At 38.6% G+C, this 20,299-nt stretch overlaps 1 protein-coding gene across 2 annotated transcripts in view; it reads right to left on the reverse strand.

The window, feature by feature from the left end:
- RASGRF2 (Ras protein specific guanine nucleotide releasing factor 2) overlaps window positions 1-20,299 on the reverse strand; it is a 250,919-nt gene that overhangs the window by 145,774 nt on the left and 84,846 nt on the right. For both annotated transcript variants that reach the window (XM_082724736.1, XM_082724735.1), the window contains exons 3-5: window positions 9,370-9,517; window positions 7,042-7,131; window positions 2,226-2,479 (exon numbers count right to left, since the gene is read on the reverse strand). In XM_082724736.1, coding sequence (XP_082580862.1) covers window positions 2,226-2,479; window positions 7,042-7,131; window positions 9,370-9,517 — 492 coding nt within the window. The remainder of the gene's footprint in view (window positions 1-2,225; window positions 2,480-7,041; window positions 7,132-9,369; window positions 9,518-20,299) is intronic.

Raw genomic sequence — 20,299 nt, forward strand, 5'->3', positions numbered from 1 at the left:
TTTATACTTTTAAATTTACTGCCAAGAAACATCTTGTTTACTGGCTCCTCTCTACAGCAACACTGAGTTTTTTATACCAACTCTCTCCAATTATTATCCTTCCCCCCATTATCTCTTAAGTCCCCTCCAATGAGTCTTTGGCCCCTCATCAAAGTTACCAAAAAGTTCAGTGTTAAACTCACGGCCAGTTCTCAGTTATCATTTTATTTGACCTTTTTGACATAGCTCTCTCTTGCCTTGGTTTCCGGGACAACCCCTTCTGCCGGGTTTCATTCTACAACCCTAACTTACCCTCTTCACTCTCTTCTGCTGGTTCCTCATCTTCTTAATCTCTAAATGTTGGAATATCCCAAGGCTCAGTCCTTGTTCCTCTTCCTTCATTCATCTGTGCTTACTCCCTTGGTACTCTCATGCAGACCAACAGCTTTAAATACTCTTTATATGCTATTGGACCCCCAAATCTGTATCTCCAGCCCAAACTCCTTCCCTGAACTCCAGACTGATATCCAATCCCTGTTCACTTGATTTCTCCATTTGGATGGCTAAAAGCCTCTCATGCTTGAAAGGTCTGAGACTAAAATTTCTTTATCTTTCCCCCTAACCCTGTTTATACCTCAGTGTTCTCCATTTAGTGAGTAGTTAACTCTATTCTTCTAGTTGTTCAGCCCAAAAACCTTGGACCTTGCTCAAAACCCCACATCAAACTCATCAGGAAATTTCATTGGCTCTATTTAAAAATATACCCAGAATCCAACCATTTATCACGGCCTCCATTACAATCACCCTTCGCCTATATTGTTGGGATAGCCACCTAACAGGCCTCCCTGCTACAATCATCTCTCACCTGGTTTATTGAAATAGCCACCAAACTGATTTCCCTGTGCTTGATTCCCAACAGAGAAACCAGAGTGAGATTTTAAAACATAAGTTATATGATGCTACTTCTCTCCTCAAAATGCTACCAGTATCTGCCCATCTTATTTACAGTAAAAACAAACATCTTTACAATGTCCAATGTTACCACTTTTCATCCACGTGGACCTTGGGCAGTTGGTCAATCAAGCAAGCCAGGTCTGCCCCAGCTTCAGGCCTTTGTACAGGTTGTCTCCTCCTCTGTGTCACTCTTCACCCAAATAGCCCAATGGCTTGCTTCCCCATCAACCTCAAGTCTTTATTCAAATATCAACTTATCTCTGAGGCCTTTCCAAAGGCTGGCTAGAGAAAAACTATGGCACATTCACATAATGTAAAACAATGTAGTGATTTTTTATAAAATAGAAAGCTCTTTAGATGTCAATATGAGAAGATGTCCAGAATATACCATTAAGTGAAAAAGGCAACTACATGTTAAAATTCATTGACTTTGTGTAAGAAGGGGGAAAAGCTAATACTCTATATTCATATCTGATTGGATATACATCAAGAAACACTAGAGAGGTATATAAGAAACTAATGAAAATGGTTAAAAACAAAAAGTGGGGTATATGGGGTGGGCAGAGACAGAGTAAGAGTTATTTGATGTTTTTGTGTTGTTTTGAATTTTGCACAATGTAAATGTATTATGTATTCAAAAATAAATAAATTAATAAATTTTACATAAAACACCCAGGCACCCCCTTTCTCCCTTCTCCTCTCCTCTTGATTTTTTTTCACAACACTCATCACCACATAATATACTACATTTCACTTATTCACTATTCACTTCTTCACTTATTCACTATTCATTATGTCTCTTCCCACATCACAATTTAAGCTCCATGAAGGCAAGGATTTTTGCTTTGCTCACTGATGAATTCTCAGCAGCAAGGACACTATATGTAGTGTATAATATGTAGAAATCAATTCACTACAGATTCTTGGGTTCTCTGTTAGTTATTGTTCTTTCTAAAGTACGTCTGTATAAATTAAATGTAAAGACCCATTACTCACTTCACTTCCCTCAGTTTATGAAGCAGATTATCATTCCCAACACACACACCCACACAATGACAAGAAAATACATGTCAAATAAAGAAAAAAACCAGAAAACTAGATGCTATGATTCAAGATAAAGACATGTAAATTTGGGCAAATAATGAAACACAAATGACAGCTTTCTTATTTTCAGTATCATACACTCTCGAAGTTGAATTTATAATACCTATTCTTTTAAGAGTAAAGTAAAACTTCTTTTAAGGAATAGAAATTTTTTTTCACATGACTTTTTGATTCATGCCAAGACAAACCTGTTGAGAAAAATGCTGCTGACATCATCATGGCTGATGGGAGGTTTCTTGGAGCTGGCCGCCATTCTCAGGGGCCGGAGGAAGCCATTGACCAGGATGTAGAGCTGGTGAACATACTCTGACTCGGCTTCAACCATGGTGAACACAATCTGGTTTCTCTTCCTCATACTTTCAGCATGAGGAGAACAAATGTAATCCTGCACAATAGTCTTCCATTTCCTTCTACACAACCATCCTCTCATGAAGCTCTGAACCTACAGAACAACAGCAGAAAGATCTCAGGGAGCGGCAAGACTGTCTTTGGTAAGCCTGTCAGTAAGGGTTTCCATCCCGTGCCACATAAAGCACCACTTTTTCGTTAGTGCGTTAATGGTCCATCACTAGAACAAATAATGGCAGGCTTTTTCACATAGCAGGAAAAAAATAGGATTTAAAGATAATATTTTTTCTCAACTTTGCAAGTTTCTTCCATAAGCTCTTTAGGACTCCCTGTATGGACACCAGAATAGGATAATATTACATATACAGTTATTAACTTTTTAATAAAGAAAGAACTTAAAGGTGTATTCTTTAACAATATAAACGCAGATATTTAAAAAAAAAAATTTTAATTGTGGTGAAAAGGCACATAACTTAAAATTTACCATCCTAACCATTTTTAAGTGTCTAGTTCAGCAGCATTAAGTATTTCACACTGCTGTACAACAGATTTCCAGGACTTCTCTATCCCACAAAAGTGACACTATACCTATTGAAAAACAACTCCCCACTACTCCCTTCCCTCGGCCCCTGGCACCCACCATTCAACTTTCTGTTTCTGTGAACTTAACCACTTTAGATAGCTCACATAAGTGGAGTCACATAGTATCTATCTTCCTGTGACTGGTTAATTCCATTTAGTGTAATGTCCTCAAGGTTCATCCATGCTGTACCATGAACCAGGATTTCCTCCCTGTTTCAGGCTGAACAGTGTTCCACCATATGTACATTCTGTTTTTCCATTCATCTGCTGATAGACATGGGTGTTGCTTCCACCTCTTGGTTCTTGTGAATCGTTCCTCGGTGATCATGGTATGCAAATATCTCCTCAGGATCCTGCACTCAATCCTTCCAGCTGTATACCCAGAAGCAGGAATGCTGCATCACTGTGATAGTTCTATTTTTAATTTTTTGAGGAATGACCATACTGCTTTCCATAGAAGTTGAACCACTTCACCATACCACCATGAGGGCACAAAGGTTCTAATTTCTCAACATCCTCATCAACACTTATGTTCCGGTTTTTTGACGGAAGTCATCCTAATGGGTGTGAGGTGACACTGCACTGTGGTTTTGATTTGTGTTTCTCTGATGCTGGGTGATAGTGAGCAGCTTTTCTTGTGTATATGACTTCCCCAAAGATCATGTGCATAGCATTTCATCTTTAAAGAAATGTCTATTCAAGTCATTTGCCCATTTTTAAATCAGGCTATTTGATTTGTTGTTATTGAGGGTTTTTTTTAGTAAGCTTAGAAAATAAGTGTTAGCCTCAGCTCGTCTGACCCCTTCTATTTATAGACAAGTAACTAAATTTCGTGGTAAGTCACACAGGAAAGATGCAATCAGACTTGGCATTCTTTTACCTGCTTTTTGTTAACTGCAAGGATTCTCTTAGCTACATGGGGAAAAAAACACATGTTAATGATTTGCAGTGGTGATTATTTTGTGAGAAGAAATGTGAAATATATGTAAAAATCAATTCTGTAGAAAACACAATAGCCTCTAACATTGATCTGAGTTTGATTTGAAAAATAACAGACAAACCTGAGAAAGTGCACTGGCCTGTGTATGTTAGCCAACAAGTATTTACTGAACATCTTTCTAGTGTCCAGGTAAATGCCAGGTGCTAACCAGACATGCCTTAACCCAAGGCTCTGCACTAACCTACTGGGTAACTCTGAACTCTTGTCTTCTATTGTCTCACCTATAAAATAATGGACTAAAACAATCTGAAGTCCTTTCCAAATATAAAAAAATTTATGATAATTTATTATGATAAATTTATCACATTGTGATATATATATATATATATATATATATATATATATCACATTATGGTAATTTATTAGGGTGGTGATATCTAAGTGGCAGATTCAACAACAAAGCAGATTGCAAATCCACATATAACTGAAAGCATTAAATCACTACCAAATCTCCTTTTATTTTTTAAACAATTTTTTTAAGATTTTATTTTTATTTATTTGCAGGGAGAGAGCATAGAGGGAGAGGGAGAGAAAGAGGCAGACTCCCCGCTGAGCAGAGAGCCTGACAAGGGGCTCAATCCCAGCACCCCGGGATCATTACCTGAGCTGAAGGCAGTTGCTTAACCGACTGAGCCACCCAGGCGCACCCCAATCTCCTTTTAGTATCACTATGATCTGCTCAACACATTCTTACACTTCCTATTTTTTCCCCACTGTTTCACCCATATGACCTAAATTATCATGTGTTTAAACAACCACTCTTCTTTTGCAATGTTTAAAATTCTCTCCTTTACCTACCAATGTTGTCATCATACTGTCAAACTTCACGCAAGCATTCATTAGTTGCCACCCTTCCAACAATAAAAATTAATCACATTTTAACAGAATTATGTGGGGAAGGTATAGGCACATTATTTGGAAAATTCTAACAGGAAGTTTCTCTGTAATTAAATAAAATCCAATTTTGGTTCCCTGAAGATAAAATATTGTGTTGCTATTTGGCAAGATCAGAAGAGGAAATCTAATTCATTTGAAACACTCTTTTCCATACAGACATTAAGTTGTTTGGGACATAAAAGACAATAGAATTATTTCCAAACCTACTTAACAAGCTCAAAAGTAATTTTTTAATTGCTTCTATTGAATATTAGAAGGCAGAAAATGTAAAAAGCATTCATCAGTATTATTCCATTTAACAGAAGCATTTTCAAAAAACAACTTAATTGGGTGCCTGGGTGGCTCAGTGGGTTAGGCCTCTGCCTTTGGCTCGGGTCATGATCTCAGGGTCCTGGGATCCAGCCCCACATTGGGCTCTCTGCTCGATAGGGAGCCTGCTTCCTCCCTCTCTCTGCCTGCCTCTCTGCCTCCTTATGCTCGCTCTCTCCCTCTGTCAAATAAATACATTTTTTAAGAAATCTTATTAAAAAAAAAAAACTTAATCGAAACTTTGGTCAAATAAGATATTTCCTTAGTCAGGTATTGCCTGCTAAGCAAAGGCTGGTTTACTTACTTACTAAAAGACCGGTTTCTACAAAAAAAAAAAAAAAAAAAGAAAGAAAGAAAGAAAGAAAGAAAGAACGAACGAACGAACTGGAATTTGTATTTTACTGATATCTTTCTTTATACAAAACTTCATACTATGAAAAGATGCTATTGATGCAATAGCATCAATCTTGTATCAAAATAACATAAACCAAATTCAATTTAAAAACTTTTAAGTTCTGGGGCACCTGGGTGGCTCAGTTGATTAAACATCTGACTTTGGCTCAGGTTATGATCTCACGGTTTGGGGATCAAGCCCTGCATTGGGCTGTCTGCTCAGTGGGGAGACTGTTTTTCCCTCTCCCACTCCCCCTGCTTGTGCGCTCTCGCTCTCTCTCTCTGTGTATCAAATAAATAAATAAAATCTTAAATAATTTTTTTTTAATTCCAGAAGGGAATGGTGTTATTTCACTTTTTAGTGCTTAAAAACTGAAAACATTGCAATTTAGTTCCAAGAAGCATTTCTATTTCAAACTCTGAGCAATATTTGAAGTTTTGCTACAATTTTTTTTTTAAAGATTTTATTTATTTATTTAACAGAGAGAGATTACATGTAGGCAGAGAGGCAGGCAGAGAGAGAGAGAGGAGGAAGCAGGCTCCCCGCTGAGCAGACAGCCCGATGCGGGACTTGATCCCAGGACCGTGAGATCATGACCTGAGCCGAAAGCAGCGGTTCAACCCACTGAGCCACCCAGGCGCCCGAAGTTTTGCTACAATTTAAGGGGAATAATTATTTAGCACGAAAAACAGGAATAAGGTTCTATGGCCAGACCACCTGGAATGTGCCTGATCTTGTTGGAAAACAGGAATATGAAAAAATTTAAGATGAAATAAAGATCTAAAGATGTGTATCTAAAGAAAGTTCTTGAAGTGTGAAGCTCTTCACACAATGTTAACAAAGCTGAGTAGGTGGGAGTATAAAGATTACGGAATTCAAAACTTAGATGTCATAAAATCAAACACGGTAGAACGGAGTTAGTACCAGGGTCTGGTTAACTGCAAAAGTTGTACAGTAATACATGACAGTGAGGCAGAAAGATCTGCTGATTATGTGGATGTTAAGCAAGAAAGGAACAACGATAATAAAACAGAAATCTGAGCAGATGTGTTTAGTCAATCTTCTCACATGTTCACAAAAATCCTTTCTAAATAAGCACTGAAATCTAAATCTAAAAGAAATATTTTTAAATGTCATTTAAAAGATATTCCCCTCAAATATGAAAGCAGCACAAATTTAGGAGGTTCAATAGCACTTACTTAACCCAGCTTGAGAACACTACTATCTTAATGTCTGGTTTTGGCAACCCTCCCACAGAGTCCAAAAGGGGATTCCCAGAACCAGGAAAAAAAATCTCGAGCTGAAACTTTTCCAAAGTAGCCATTCCCAGATCAGTCTGAAGGGCAAGTCTGAGAGCCATTAGAACAGATACACCAAGTTCAGAGACAGGGTGGCAAAGACAACACTACAGGACAGATAACTGATCACCATGCTTGCCCAAAGCCAGAATGCACCCCCCAACCCCAAATACTACCTTTTTAATCTTCTTGATGTCTGGGTCCTCATCTTCTTGATTGCTTTGGTAAGGCCGCATTCGTTCCTTGGTTTTGTTAAGAGCGACAATCTAGAACACAGAATTGGTCCATTTTGTGATTTGAGAAATACTGGCTTATAGCCATTCACTCCTAGGAGGTTATACCTACAAGGTAGCTTATGAGATCCCCAGGAAACTTTCATTTTTTTATCCAACTTTTATTCCTTTGGTGCTAAGGCAGGGGAAGCAAGAACTTCACCACAAACCTATCTAGTTATGTTGCTAACAAATCGCTCCTAAGAAGTGACTGTGGAAAGTGTGAACTCAGGCCAGGGAGGACTAGGCCAAGGCCTTCACAGGAGCTGAGCGGCATGCCGCCATCTTGTCTGATGCCAGTAATGGCCAGTGGTCTCCAAATGCAATGACACTCAAGTCAAAGCTCTTGCTTCCCTTAATCAGCCTGTAGCCTTCCAGGTATACACAGTACAGCAGATTCACAAAATTCCTGGGGAAAATGGTAACTGCAAAAGAAACTTCAGAGTTTTGGGATTGATCCAAGCCAACGAAGAAAAGGTGAAAAGGTAAAAATGACTGAAACAACTTGGGATCTCTTTATATCTCCTGCTCGGTTATGTGGCCTGTGGGGGAAATTCAAGACCAGACAGCTGCTCCAAAACACCTAGTAATCAAATTCACTAGACTACCTCTCAACTGCTGGCTCTTATAAAGGTAAGAACCTGTACAGACATACTACAAGCAGACATTTAAAAAGTAAGAGTCATAACTGATTCCTCTGACCTATCTTTCCGTTTTGTCGCCAATACCAAATACACATTTCTGCCATTTTCTGGCAGAAATGCGGGAAAATAAAAGAAGTAAGAAATAAATTATTGTTTCTGCCTACTGACCACACAAGACATACCTGCTACTGACAGTCTGGGACTGCAATCTATATCCAGACTAAAATTAGAACACAGTGAAGACAGATAAGTATGCACAAATAAAGACTGGGTAACACTGCTTGGTGCTGACTGAGTCTCTCTTGTGGAGTAAATGCCAACTTCTTTCACTCAGCCGACACGCATCTGCTCTAAGCTTACTGTGGCAAAGAAAGAACACAATAATTTTGTTTTAAATTACAGTGCCTGATATAGCCTTTGTTGTTTTCACTATATCGGATTTCAGAGTTCAACTGGGAAGTTAACATCACTAATGATATGGTGAACATGGTCTGCAACTTATCACCGGAGAAGCAGTCAGATCCCAGGTACAATCGGCGTGTACCCTTGCTCTGTGAACTGGAGGTGACGTACACGGGCAGCAGGAGGTGAAAACCTCACACAGGATTCAGAGTATTTCTTAGAGGAAGGTGTGAGGAAACAAAGAGGAAAACATTCTCCAGTGACTATAAAAGTGACAAGCAAGTTACCAAGAATGAGGACCCTGAATTGTTCTGTCAATAGAATACAATTAGTGGTAGGTTTCATTCTGTGCTATTCTTCTGTTTTGAGGCAAAGAAAATGCTAATGCATCCCTAGTTAGAAAGGGGGGGGGGAAATCTTGTTTTCTACATTCCTCTTCAGTTCTCCAGTTATCGTCTGCTTTCCACGAGGAATAACGGGACAGCAAGGAAAGGTACCCTCGGGTTTCTATACAGAGACAGAAGCACTTGTGAGCACGGGAGCACCCGGGCCCACTGCCATGGCTGCTGACGCCATGACCATCTTCTGTTCTTACTTGGCACAATCGCACAATCTGGGGGTGCAGGACCCCAGAAGTTCACCTTTGGAGGCTGGAGAGTGGAGGTGGAGAGAGGCAGGAAGGACAAATTCAGGAAAAAGTGTACTCTAGAAAATGTCTTATACTTTAACACAAACGTGTTTTTCAAAATTCTAGAGGGGAGAAAGTTGGACTCCTTAGATATAGAAGCAGCAAAGTCTTTCAGACTTCATTTCTGCTCCTTCCTTAGTTGCATTTGGGATTGTAACTGAATCTATAATAGATTCACAGTTATCATTATTACAATATTCAGTCTACAAACAATTACATATTAAGTCAACTCTTGGTTATCTGATCAAAGGAAGGACATCAGGAGCACAAAATAATTAAAAAGCAGCATATTAGCCTGGTATTTTGTTGTAGCATATTTACTCAACCCTAACCGACTGGATACTTTCCTAGCATAGATCTCTAGTCTGACCATGTACATATCGACGCCAAAGGAACTAAGTTTGGGATTAAAATCTTGCCCTGATAGGCCTTATGTAATTATGAGGAGATGACAATAAATGTGAAACAATGGGGAAGAATCTATTAACTGGGAAGTACCTCTGATTTAAGTCTTTCGATTTCTGTGTCTTGATCTTCAAGTTGATGCCGGAGCTGGTTAGCTGCAATTTTTTCTGTCTCTACGATCTGAACTAGATGAATGTACTTCTGCATTAACACTTCCCTCTCAATCAAAATGTCTGCATAACTTAAGAGAAAATTACACAGTTAGTCAATGAGATACTCTTCTACTGCAATTTCATATAGAACAGCATACATCATGTTTTAAAAAGAAGCCATATATGTAGATTGTTGGCTAACTCTCCTTTATGTAAATATTAACTTTGGGCTGACATTTTGTATCATTTAACTATAAAGAATTCAAATCATCATTTTACATATCCTTTACTAAACTAGGAGTTCGGTTAACTATATAGAATTTGGTTCATTACCATTTTTCGTATCCTTTACTAAGAGTTTATTTAATGAATGGCTGCCACCCACAATTGTACCATATACATCAGAAAAGTGCAAAGAAAATCTATTGTTTATAAAGAAAAAGATGCATCTTCTTTAACAAAAGCTGAAGTCTTTGAACTAATAGCACACACTTGTTTTCTGGGGATGATATTCAAAAACATCTCACTGGGTAAGCCACTAGCCAATCAGAATAGACCAGCCACCAAATGGAATGACTGCAGAGACCATCAGAACAAGAACTGACTTGAAAAAACTATGATGCCTCTTCCATTGATCACCAGCCCTGCTTGGCTCTCTTTAGGATCATGACACCATTGCCACCTCTTTCAAAAATCAACAGAAGCAAACATTTCATTCAAAAAATAAGTATAGTTTCTTGGGCCCTAACACCATCAGCCTCCCCTGTATCCATTTCTTTGATCAAGTGTGGTAAAGGCAAAACTCTCTCTTAGATTTTTATTGTCTATGTAATTCTGTAGCACCAGAAATTTTGCCTCTAGATCTTCTTACAACCTTTGAAGTAGTAAAATGTATGTTCCTCCATTTCCCAAATGATATGAAAATAATAATAATTAATAACTACTATTTATTAAGTGCTTGGATATACCTTATATATTCTCATTTCATCCTTCCAGCAACCCCAGGAGATAGGCTTTATCATCCCAATTGTACACAGAAAGATTTTAATCTTCACAGAGGTCACACAGCTAGCAGTGGCAAGGCTGGGATCAAATCAATTTATGTGTGACCCTCAGCTTACAGTCTTCACCACAAGCTAAACTTCTAATAAGAAATATCACACTGGATATAAACAAGAATGTTGAAGAAGACATCTCTTGAGATATCTGCTCAATTTTGCGCTCACTTATCTCTTGCCTCTTCTTTGAGAACTTGGGCCATAGCAGCATGTTTATACCATAAAAATCTTTCTTCATGACTACATTGCACTGGTCTAAAAAGAGATAACTGGCCCAAACTAAACCAATTCATCATTCTCCTTGGAATCTGGCATTCTGTCTCTTATCTATTTGATTGAACTAATATGACATAAGCTTGGAAACTGCAGGGTGCCTGGGTGGCTTAGCTGGTTAAGCAACTGCCTTCAGCTCAGGTCATGATCCTGGAGTCCCAGGATTGAGTCCCGAATCCAGCTTTCTGCTCAGTGGGGAGTCTGCTTCTCTCTCTGACCCTCTGCCCTCTCATGTTCTCTCTCTCACTCTCTATCTCTCTCAAGTAAATAAATAAAATCTTTTTTTAAAAATTTAATAAACTTGGAAACTCTGGTTACCATTGTTGGGCAGCCATATTTGGCCATACCCATATGAAGCAAAGTGAGTCAGCTGAGAAACAAAGTAAGCAGATGTTGAGGAAAACAGATAAGAGAGACAGAAAGGTAATGATTATCTGGGTTTCTATCAACTTTCTAGTTTCTGGTTCCACACCCTCATGATATCCAAATATAATTTTTACTCTTGGGTTCAGTAAAATATTATAATTTCTGTCTAATAAATTCTCTGTAACCCAAACTAGTTTGAAGTAGGTTCGTGTTACTTAGAACTAAAAGAGTCTTAAAACAATTTTAAAATCGCAATTTTAGTTCAATTATCTCAACATCCTCAGCACTTACATCATGTGTGCTATTAGCGTTAGAAAAAAACAGTGTCAGCAATATTTTAAAGTCACTTGTTCTAAGAAATCACTGTAAGAAAATAGAGAGAAAGGCTATGTAAGTGTAAGTGGGAAGAGGGTTAAAAAAAAAAAAGAAAAAAAAAGAGCAGAGTCTTCACACAGATGAAGGAACTTTAAAAGAAGGAAAGAATAGAACATGAGAAAAGTAGTTATTATAATAAAAATTCTGCCCTTTCTCATTGATTTTATTAGAAACATGCCAAATTTATTACAAATATACTGAATCAGCGTTAGATAGCAAAAGATTATTTTTTTTTTCTAATCAGTGAGGGCTTCTCACTGATTAAGTCCAGATTGTGCAGCTGAGTTCATGCACACTTATAACCAACATCTGTCTCCCTTCACTTCCAAGCCCCCACTGAAGTGCTAGGAAAATTATTTTCTGTTTAAAGAAGGAAACCATAACAGGATTATAAAACAGGAAAATAGGCCATCAACAGATCAGAAGTCATAAGAAATTCTGTGAAGAGAAAAACCGAGTAGAATCAGAGTAGTGGGAAATGCAGAGTAGAGGAAACTACACAAGGAGGCACCTTGCATAAGCAAGGCTCCCACCAAGGTGGCCAGAGCTACAAGCTTGGAATCAACACATTCAAAGAAATGGAGTAGGTAAGGGGGTGATCATTAGGGTCTCTCATTAAACAGGTGACTTTGCAACATCTGCAAGTTACGCTTCTCCTCTTCCCAATTCCCAATGTAAAGAAATAAAAGTACAACTGGCAGTAGTGACACGCCCCCAAGTCACAGCCTAAGATCTGCCCTCTGTCTGAGGAAGCTAGATGTGGAGAAGACTCCTAATGAGGAAGCAAGTCACAGAGAGAACAGAGCTTGAATCTACACCAGGCCTCCACTGTTGACCAAGGGAGAACCAGAAAAGGATCAGCTCTACGAGGGACAAGAAATGAAATACATTTATTGTTCTTCTATTGTGAACAAATGACCACAAACTCCCTGGTTCAAAATAACATCTATTTATTATCTCGTAGTATCTGTGCATCAGGGGTCCAGGCTGTTTAGCCGGGTCCTCATCTCAGAGTCTCATAAGCCAACCATTTTGGTGTCACTCAAGGTGCATTCTCATGTGGAGGCTTGATCAGGGAAGAACCCATTTCCAAGTATTTAAATTGTTGGGAAATTCATTTTCTTGCAGATACAGAACTTATGCAGCTTGCTTCCTCAAGGCCATCAGAAGAGCATCTCTGACCCCAAGGACTGCAGTCCTTCCTTGAGGGCTTCTCACTGATTAAGTCAGGCCCACCCACGAAAATCTCCCTTTTGTATAACTCAAAAGGAACTAATTTAGGACCATAATTATTTGCAAAATCCCTTTTGTCATAAAATGTAACCCAATCAAGGGAGTGACTATCTCAGCATGTCTTCCATATAATAATGGCTAGTAGCAAGTCATAAGTTCCAACCATGCACATAAAAGACATGGAATTACACAAGAGGGAATTCCAGCCAGCCTCCACACTATCTGCCCACATAACTGAAAAGGAAGCCTATGTAAGTGACACAGATGCAGAGGAAACCCAGGCCTGCTACCTGCAATAACCCCTAAAGTCTTTTCCTTAGAAACAAAGATCACTAGAGACTTGAAAAACAACAACAACAACAACCCCCAAAAGTAAGACTTCTGTAGTAGGCAGCATTTAAGATAGCCCTTAATGATCCCTTCCTTCTGGTATTCATGTCCTTACATAACCCCTTCCTCCTGAGTGTGGGCTGGACTTAGGTGACTCGCTTCCAAGGAACAGAATATGGCAAAAGTGATGGAACAGCACTTCCAAGATCATTTTACAAGGAGACTCTGGCTTCTCTTGCTTGCCTTCTCTTGTTGTCTTGGTGGTTTGTTCTGAGGAAGTCAGTGTCATGATGTGAGCCGCTATATGGAGAGGTCCACATAGACAGACACTGAGAGAGGCCTCGAGCCAACAGCCAGTGAGGAACTGGCTAACAAGGAAGCGAATCTAGCTAACAATCATGTGAGTGAACTTGGAAGAAAATCCTTCCTCTTTTGAACCTTCAGATGAGACCACAGACCTGGTTCACACCTTGACTGTTGCCTTGTGAGAGATCTTCAGGCAGAGGCACCCAATTAAATCATGCTTGCATTCCTGACCCACAGACACTGGTAGGACAATAAATTGTTCACTGTTTTAAGCACTGTCGGGTAAACTGTTACACTGCAATACATGATAAATACAGCCCCAAACGAACAAACAGAATAGATACTAAAGAAACAAGCCGAATTCAAGCAATAGAGATTTATGATCTATAGAGAAACAGGGAAGAATACCAGAGTCATGAGGCAAAAAGAGCCTGCTATAGAAAAGAAGTAACCAGATAACAAGAAGAGTTTTTGGAAACAATGATTATTAAAATGTTACAGGTTAGTGAATGAGCTCATTGACAAAGCAGACATGGCTGAAAACTAAGCTAGGTGAGTAGAGACACAGAGAACACTGAACAACAATAACCACAACAAAAACACAGAGAATGGCCCGCCTGGGTGGTACAGTCGGTTAAGCATCCAGCTCTTGGTTTTGGCTCAGGTCGTGATCTCAGGGTCATGAAATTGAGTCCTGCATTGGGCTCCACACTCAGCATAGAGTCTACTTAAGACTCTCTTTTCCGGGTGCCTGGGTGGCTCAGTGGGTTAAGCCACTGCCTTCGGCTCAGGTCATGATCTCAGGGTCCTGGGATCGAGTCCCGCATCAGGCTCTCTGCTCAGCGGGGAGCCTGCTTCCTCCTCTCTCTCTCTCTCTGCCTGCCTCTCTGCCTACTTGTGATCTCTCTCTCTGTCAAATAAATAAATAAAATCTTAAAAAAAAAAAAAAAGACTCTCTTTTCCTCTCCTCCTGCCTTTCCTCCTGCTCATGTGCTCACTCTCTCTCTCTCTCTCTCTCCCCCCAAAATAAATAAACAAATCTTTTAAAAAAACACAAAGACATTGGAGCTATGGAAGAAAGATTGAGCAACACTAAGTACAGGTCCAAGGGATTGATATCTACCTAATGGGAGTTCTAAAAGGGGAAAAAATAGACCCTTAACTGAACATAGCACAGCCCAAATAGAAAGGATAATCCAAATGCCAGACAGAATAAATAAAAACATCTCATACCCTGAAACACCCTGGTAAAATATCAGAGCTCTACGGCTAGAAAAAAAAATTACAAAAGCTGCCAAAGAAAAATCACAGTTGACCTAAAGAAAGCAGGAATCAAGATGACATATTTCTCATCAGTAGCCTGGGATGCTAGATCACGGTAAAGAACTGAAGAAAAAGTATTTTGAACCTAAATTTCTACATCCAGGCAAACATCAACCAACGAGGTACCAGTTCAAGATGGAAACAGTTTACTAGCAATCACATCTACTATAGGAGGAAAATTATGAGGAGGCTTTCCAAGCAAACAAAACAAAAAACAAAGATAAAAGCACAGAATCCAAGAATACCAGCCAGATGAAGCAACAGGATCCAGAAAGAAATGAAAAGTAAATGTAAGCAAGCTTCTCTTTCAAGGAGCAAGTATTCAATCGCATATGATTATACTTGTGGACCCAAACACCAGTTTTGATCTTTGGTACATATTTCTAAAACTTGACTTATAATTATTTGCGTTCTTCATTGGTTTTGGGTTTTGTTTTGATTTCTTGACTTTCAGATTCAACAGAGGCTGAATTAAATTAAGGAATGGAAGTTAAGTGTTTAAAAGCTTATAAATAGAGAAGAAATAATAATGAAAGGAATAAAATCTCAGGGTTAGTGGAAAGAACAATAAAGACACTTTAACTATCTGAATTTACTTACCTTTTACAGAAGAGATTCAATACACACTGCTCAAAGTTGATAAATAGAGTTATATTATTTTTTTAAGATTTTATTTTATTTATTTGACAGAGAGAGATCACAAGTAGGCAGAGAGACAGACAGAGAGAGAGAGAAGCAGGCTCCCTGCTGAGCAGAGAGACTGATTCGGGATTCAATCCCAGGACCCTGAGATCATGACCTGAGCCGAAGGCAGCGGCTTAACCCACTGAGCCACCCAGGCGCCCCATATTATTTTAAGACATAAGCTCAACCAATTTAAAAGCCAAGAACATGTAAGTAACAAAAATAGAGGGCACAAAGGGAGAATAGGTAAGAGGTATTGTAAAGGTTTTACATTCCTCATCTTGGGACACCTGAATGGCTCATTGGGTTAAAGCCTCTGCCTTTGGCTCAGGTCATGATTTCAGGGTCCTGGGATCTAGCCCCACATCTGGCTCTCTGCTCAGCAGGGAGCCTGCTTCCTCCTCTCTCTCTGCCTGTCTCTCTGCCTACTTGTGATCTCTGTCAAATAAGTAAATAAATATTCTCTTAAAAAATAAATAAATTCTTCATCCTTATAATAGGGAGCCCATAAAAGGGCCTAAAATCATTAAATCAAGAAGTTAAGGGGCACCTGGGTGGCTCAGTGGGTTAAGCCTCTGCCTTTGGCTCAGGTCATGATCTCAGGGTCCTGGGATCGAGCCCCACATCTGGCTCTCTGCTCAGCAGGGAGCCTGCTTCCCCCTCTCTCTCTGCCTGCCTCTCTGCCTATTTGTGATCCCTCTCTCTGTCAAATAAATAAATAAAAATCTAAAAAAAATAAAGAAGTTAAGGACATCATAGAATATATGAATATAATATATATATATATAAGAATATAATCTTATAAAAATATAATATATGGACAACTACTAAATAGTTGGGGAAGGACCTACTTAATCAGAGAAGTAAAAATTGTTTATCAAGTTTGGTCAAGAGCTTTAGGAACAATAATAATCTGCACTGGCAACGATAGGAAAAAATGGGTCCTTTGTACCAGAGTGCGAGATTCTAGCAGACAGCATCACAGTCACAGTCACGATCACGACAGGTTAAAAAGCTCATATCCCTTGTCACAATCATTGCAATTATAATAATCTAGCCTAAGGAAAATAAACAGAGACTTTCACAAAGACGTATCAAACAGTAAGAAGTTCATTTGTTAAAACCAGTATAAGAAAACTGAAATAATCTAAATATAGATGCATATAGTATGGTAGACGTATAGTTACAATGGAATGAGGTATAGTTATAGAGGCATAGTTACAATGGAATGCTACAAGACACTTAAAGTCATATTTTTAAAAAAATAGTTAACATAATGGGACATACTCAAGGCGTACTAATAAATTAACAAAAAAGAACAACCCCAGGAGATTAAAGTAAGTGTAATTTATTGGAGCAATTACAGGTGATTTTTAATTACTTCTTTTATGCTTTTCTGCATTTTCCAGCATTTCTATAATATCAAGAGGCAAAAAGAAAAGATGCAAATACTAATGTCAGCTACCTACTCTACGAGTGGGCTTATGAAAGATTTATTACTTTTTTGTTTAAAGATTTTATTTATTTATTTGACAGAGAGAGAGAGAGACAACGAGAGAGGGAACACAAGTGGGGGCAGTAGGAGAGGGAGAAACAGGATTCCCGCCAAGCAAGGATCCCGATGCGGGCTGGATCCTGATGGGGGCTCGATCCCAGGACGCCGGGATCATGACCTGAGTTGAAGGCAGACAGTTAAGAACTGAGCCACCTAGGCACCCCTATTACTTTCTTTATATGTTTCTGTGACTCCAAATTCACTCTCTCATTCACTATTCATTGACTGTTCTTATATACCCAGAAACTGTTGAAAGCACTGGATACAGGAGTAAACAAAATGGGAAAACAAACAAAAAAACAAAACTGTGCCCTCACGGAGTTTACATTGTGGTAGGGAACAAGAGACAATAAAATAAAAATTTTAAATACATAATATGTTACCTGGTGATTAGTACCTTAAAGGAAAAAGCAGGATGGCGGCGGGGAGTATGAGAGGAAGTGGGGGTTACAAAGGGTATGAGGAAGGGTCTCCCTGAGAAGATGGTACTGGAGTCATGACCTGAAGATGTGAGTCATGTGGTTAGCTGGTTGGAAGAATATTCCAGGGAGAGGGAAGAGCATGTGCAAAAGCCCAGTGGTAGACGCAGGCCTGGGTTGCCTGAGGAAAGGCAGAGTGGTTAGCTTACTAGAGGGGAATAAGTTGGAGGCAGTAGAGGGAACAGGATTCTAAAGCAGGTGGGCCCTGTACACCAATATAAAGTTTCAGGTTTTCACCATGAATGAGATCCAGAGCTTTGACGAGAGGCATGGCAGGATCTGACATTTTAGCAGGATCACTCTGGCTGCTGTAATGGGAAAAGACAGAGGTGGGGGGTGGAAGACCAGAGAAGCTGGAGGCTCCACAATAATCTAGGCAAAAATGTTAAAGATCAGTTCAGCACCTGGCATGAGGCCTAGCACAAGACAGTCATTCAAATACAAGTCCTTGTCAAATGAAAAAAAAGTCACCTAACAAAAAAAAAGAAAAAAGAAAAAAAAAAGTCATCTAAGATTACCGACTTTGCATGCCTTATTCTTCTTCACATAATAATTTTCAGTTCTCATAATTTTCAAGTCATTTGATTCATTCAATTGGTTCTCCCTAGTTGATTATTCTTACCAGGGTATCTTCTCAACTTTACTTCACAAAACTTTCTTTATGCATCCCGCTAGTAAATGGATTATGACAAATCAACTGAAATGCTTCCATTTGATGTAAGAACTTTCAGAGCGTTGGTATTTCTATTTTACTGTATTTCTAATATATGTTCTGATTAAATTGTCCAATTGCTCAAGTTTAAGAATTTCTGCCTAATCTATTTATTATTTCTTTTTATGTTTAACTTTTTTTTGTTGTTACTCAGTTTAACTTCCACCAGGGGAAAAAGTAGTCTCTTCACTGCCAAGTGAAATAAATAAAATTAAGCCACAGGAAATCGACATGATGAAAGCCAAAATTCATGTGTCCAGTAGCAACAGATGGTAAGTTTGAGGTGTGTGTGTGTGTATATATATATACATATATATATATATGGAAGTAAAAATACTCATGTGTAATATTTACAATCAAAACCAAGACACCACTATTCCATATGGGAGAAAAGGAAATACTCCAATGGTATGAATCCTCAAGAGCCCAAGAGAAATGCAGTATAAAATCATAGGCATTAATTATTTTTACAGAAGAATAAAAATTGTATTAACTTCACAAGAAATGGCTAGATGGGCCAGGACCTCATCTTAGCTACTCTGATTGAAGACGTAGTTGCTAATTAGATAGATAGATACACAGATGGACCGAGAGGTAGATAGTTACAATGAGACGGAAGGATATAATGTGCTAAATAGATATGCTAGTGAGCTATACATAATGAGAACTGTAACAAAACCTAAACTGAAAACTCATATTATAGTTGGCTGAAGAAAAACTCCCACTAGCTCCAGGATTATACTCAGTTTTACTGAGAAAACTCTTTGGAATCAGCATTCCTCCTATCGGGAGCATCATGATGTCTCTGGAAACTGGGGAAAACCAGTCCTGGACGGCAGCAGGAGAGTTCCCGTCCAATCAACAGTGAGCACTGGCAGCAGGCCCCTCATCCACGCCAGACCCCCTGCGTCCCCAGCTTTCCTCACGGTCACCGCAGGAATATCGTCATCCGCTTTTTCTGGCTCACAAATCCTCTTACCGTGACAGCTCTGCTTCACTGGCTAATCAATATCTGTTAGATGTCCTGTTAGGGTGAGGTTCTAACCTATATGCCCCCAACTAAACCCTTCTCGCTCTACTAATAGACTCTTCTCCTAACCTTGTCCCCTTTACAATGAATGAAAACTCAAACATCTCTGTTAGATCAAAAAGAGGAATAAAATTTAAAGACTCTAAATATTGCTCTTTCTTTCCATTTCATAGTTAGGCTTTTACTACTTTACCATCTAAGTTTGGGGCATATGGGAAGTCATCAGTAATCCTTTCCAAAACACTTTAAATATAAAAAAAAAAAAAACAAGGAAAATATTATTATAAGGTAATATAACAAAAAGTCAATAATGGTAAAATAATCACTTGGGGGCAGAGAAATTTTAAGGAACACTGACTTACTTCCTTTTTTTTTTTTTTTAAAGATTTTATTTCGAGAGAGACACAGTGAGAGGAAATACAACAGAGACAGAGAGAGAAGCAGGCTTCCCATCGAGCAGAGAACCCAATGCAGGGCTCAATCTCAGAACCCTGGGATCATGATGTGAGCCGAAGGCAGATGCTTAATGACTGAGTCACCCAGGTGCCCCTAACTTACTTACTTCTAAAAGCAAATATATTTAACAGTACTATATTGTAAAACTAAAGAAAATGTTTTATATCATAATTGTATTGATGATTCTCTCCTAACACTGACACTTTTATTTCTTTACAAATATGCATAAATAGTATTGGTAAATTCTCTTTTTGATCACAAAAAAATTCTTTAGCGAGAGTATATATCTAACTATATTCATTGAACCCAAATAGATTAAAGGGGTTTATTTATAAGTTCTCATATTCAATTTCTACTACAAGGACTCTAAATAAAATAGCAATGGAAACAGGTGTTGGTGAGGATGTGGAGAAATTAGAACCCTCACAAACTGCTAGTAGAAATGTAAAATGATGTGGCCACTATGGAAAATTAGTTTGGCATGTCCTCAAAAAGTTAAACATAGAGTTAACATATGATGCAGTAATTCAACTCCAAGATACACCCAAGAGATCTCAAAACATATGTCCACAAAAATGTATACATGAGTATTCACAGCAGCATTGTTAGTAATAGCAAAAAATGTAAGTAATCCAAATGTTCACCAACAGATGAATGGACAAACAAAAGGCGGTATACTCATATAATGGAA

The sequence above is a fragment of the Mustela nivalis genome, assembly GCF_964662115.1.
Source record: "Mustela nivalis genome assembly, chromosome: 3".
Classification (NCBI taxonomy): Eukaryota; Metazoa; Chordata; class Mammalia; order Carnivora; family Mustelidae; genus Mustela; species Mustela nivalis.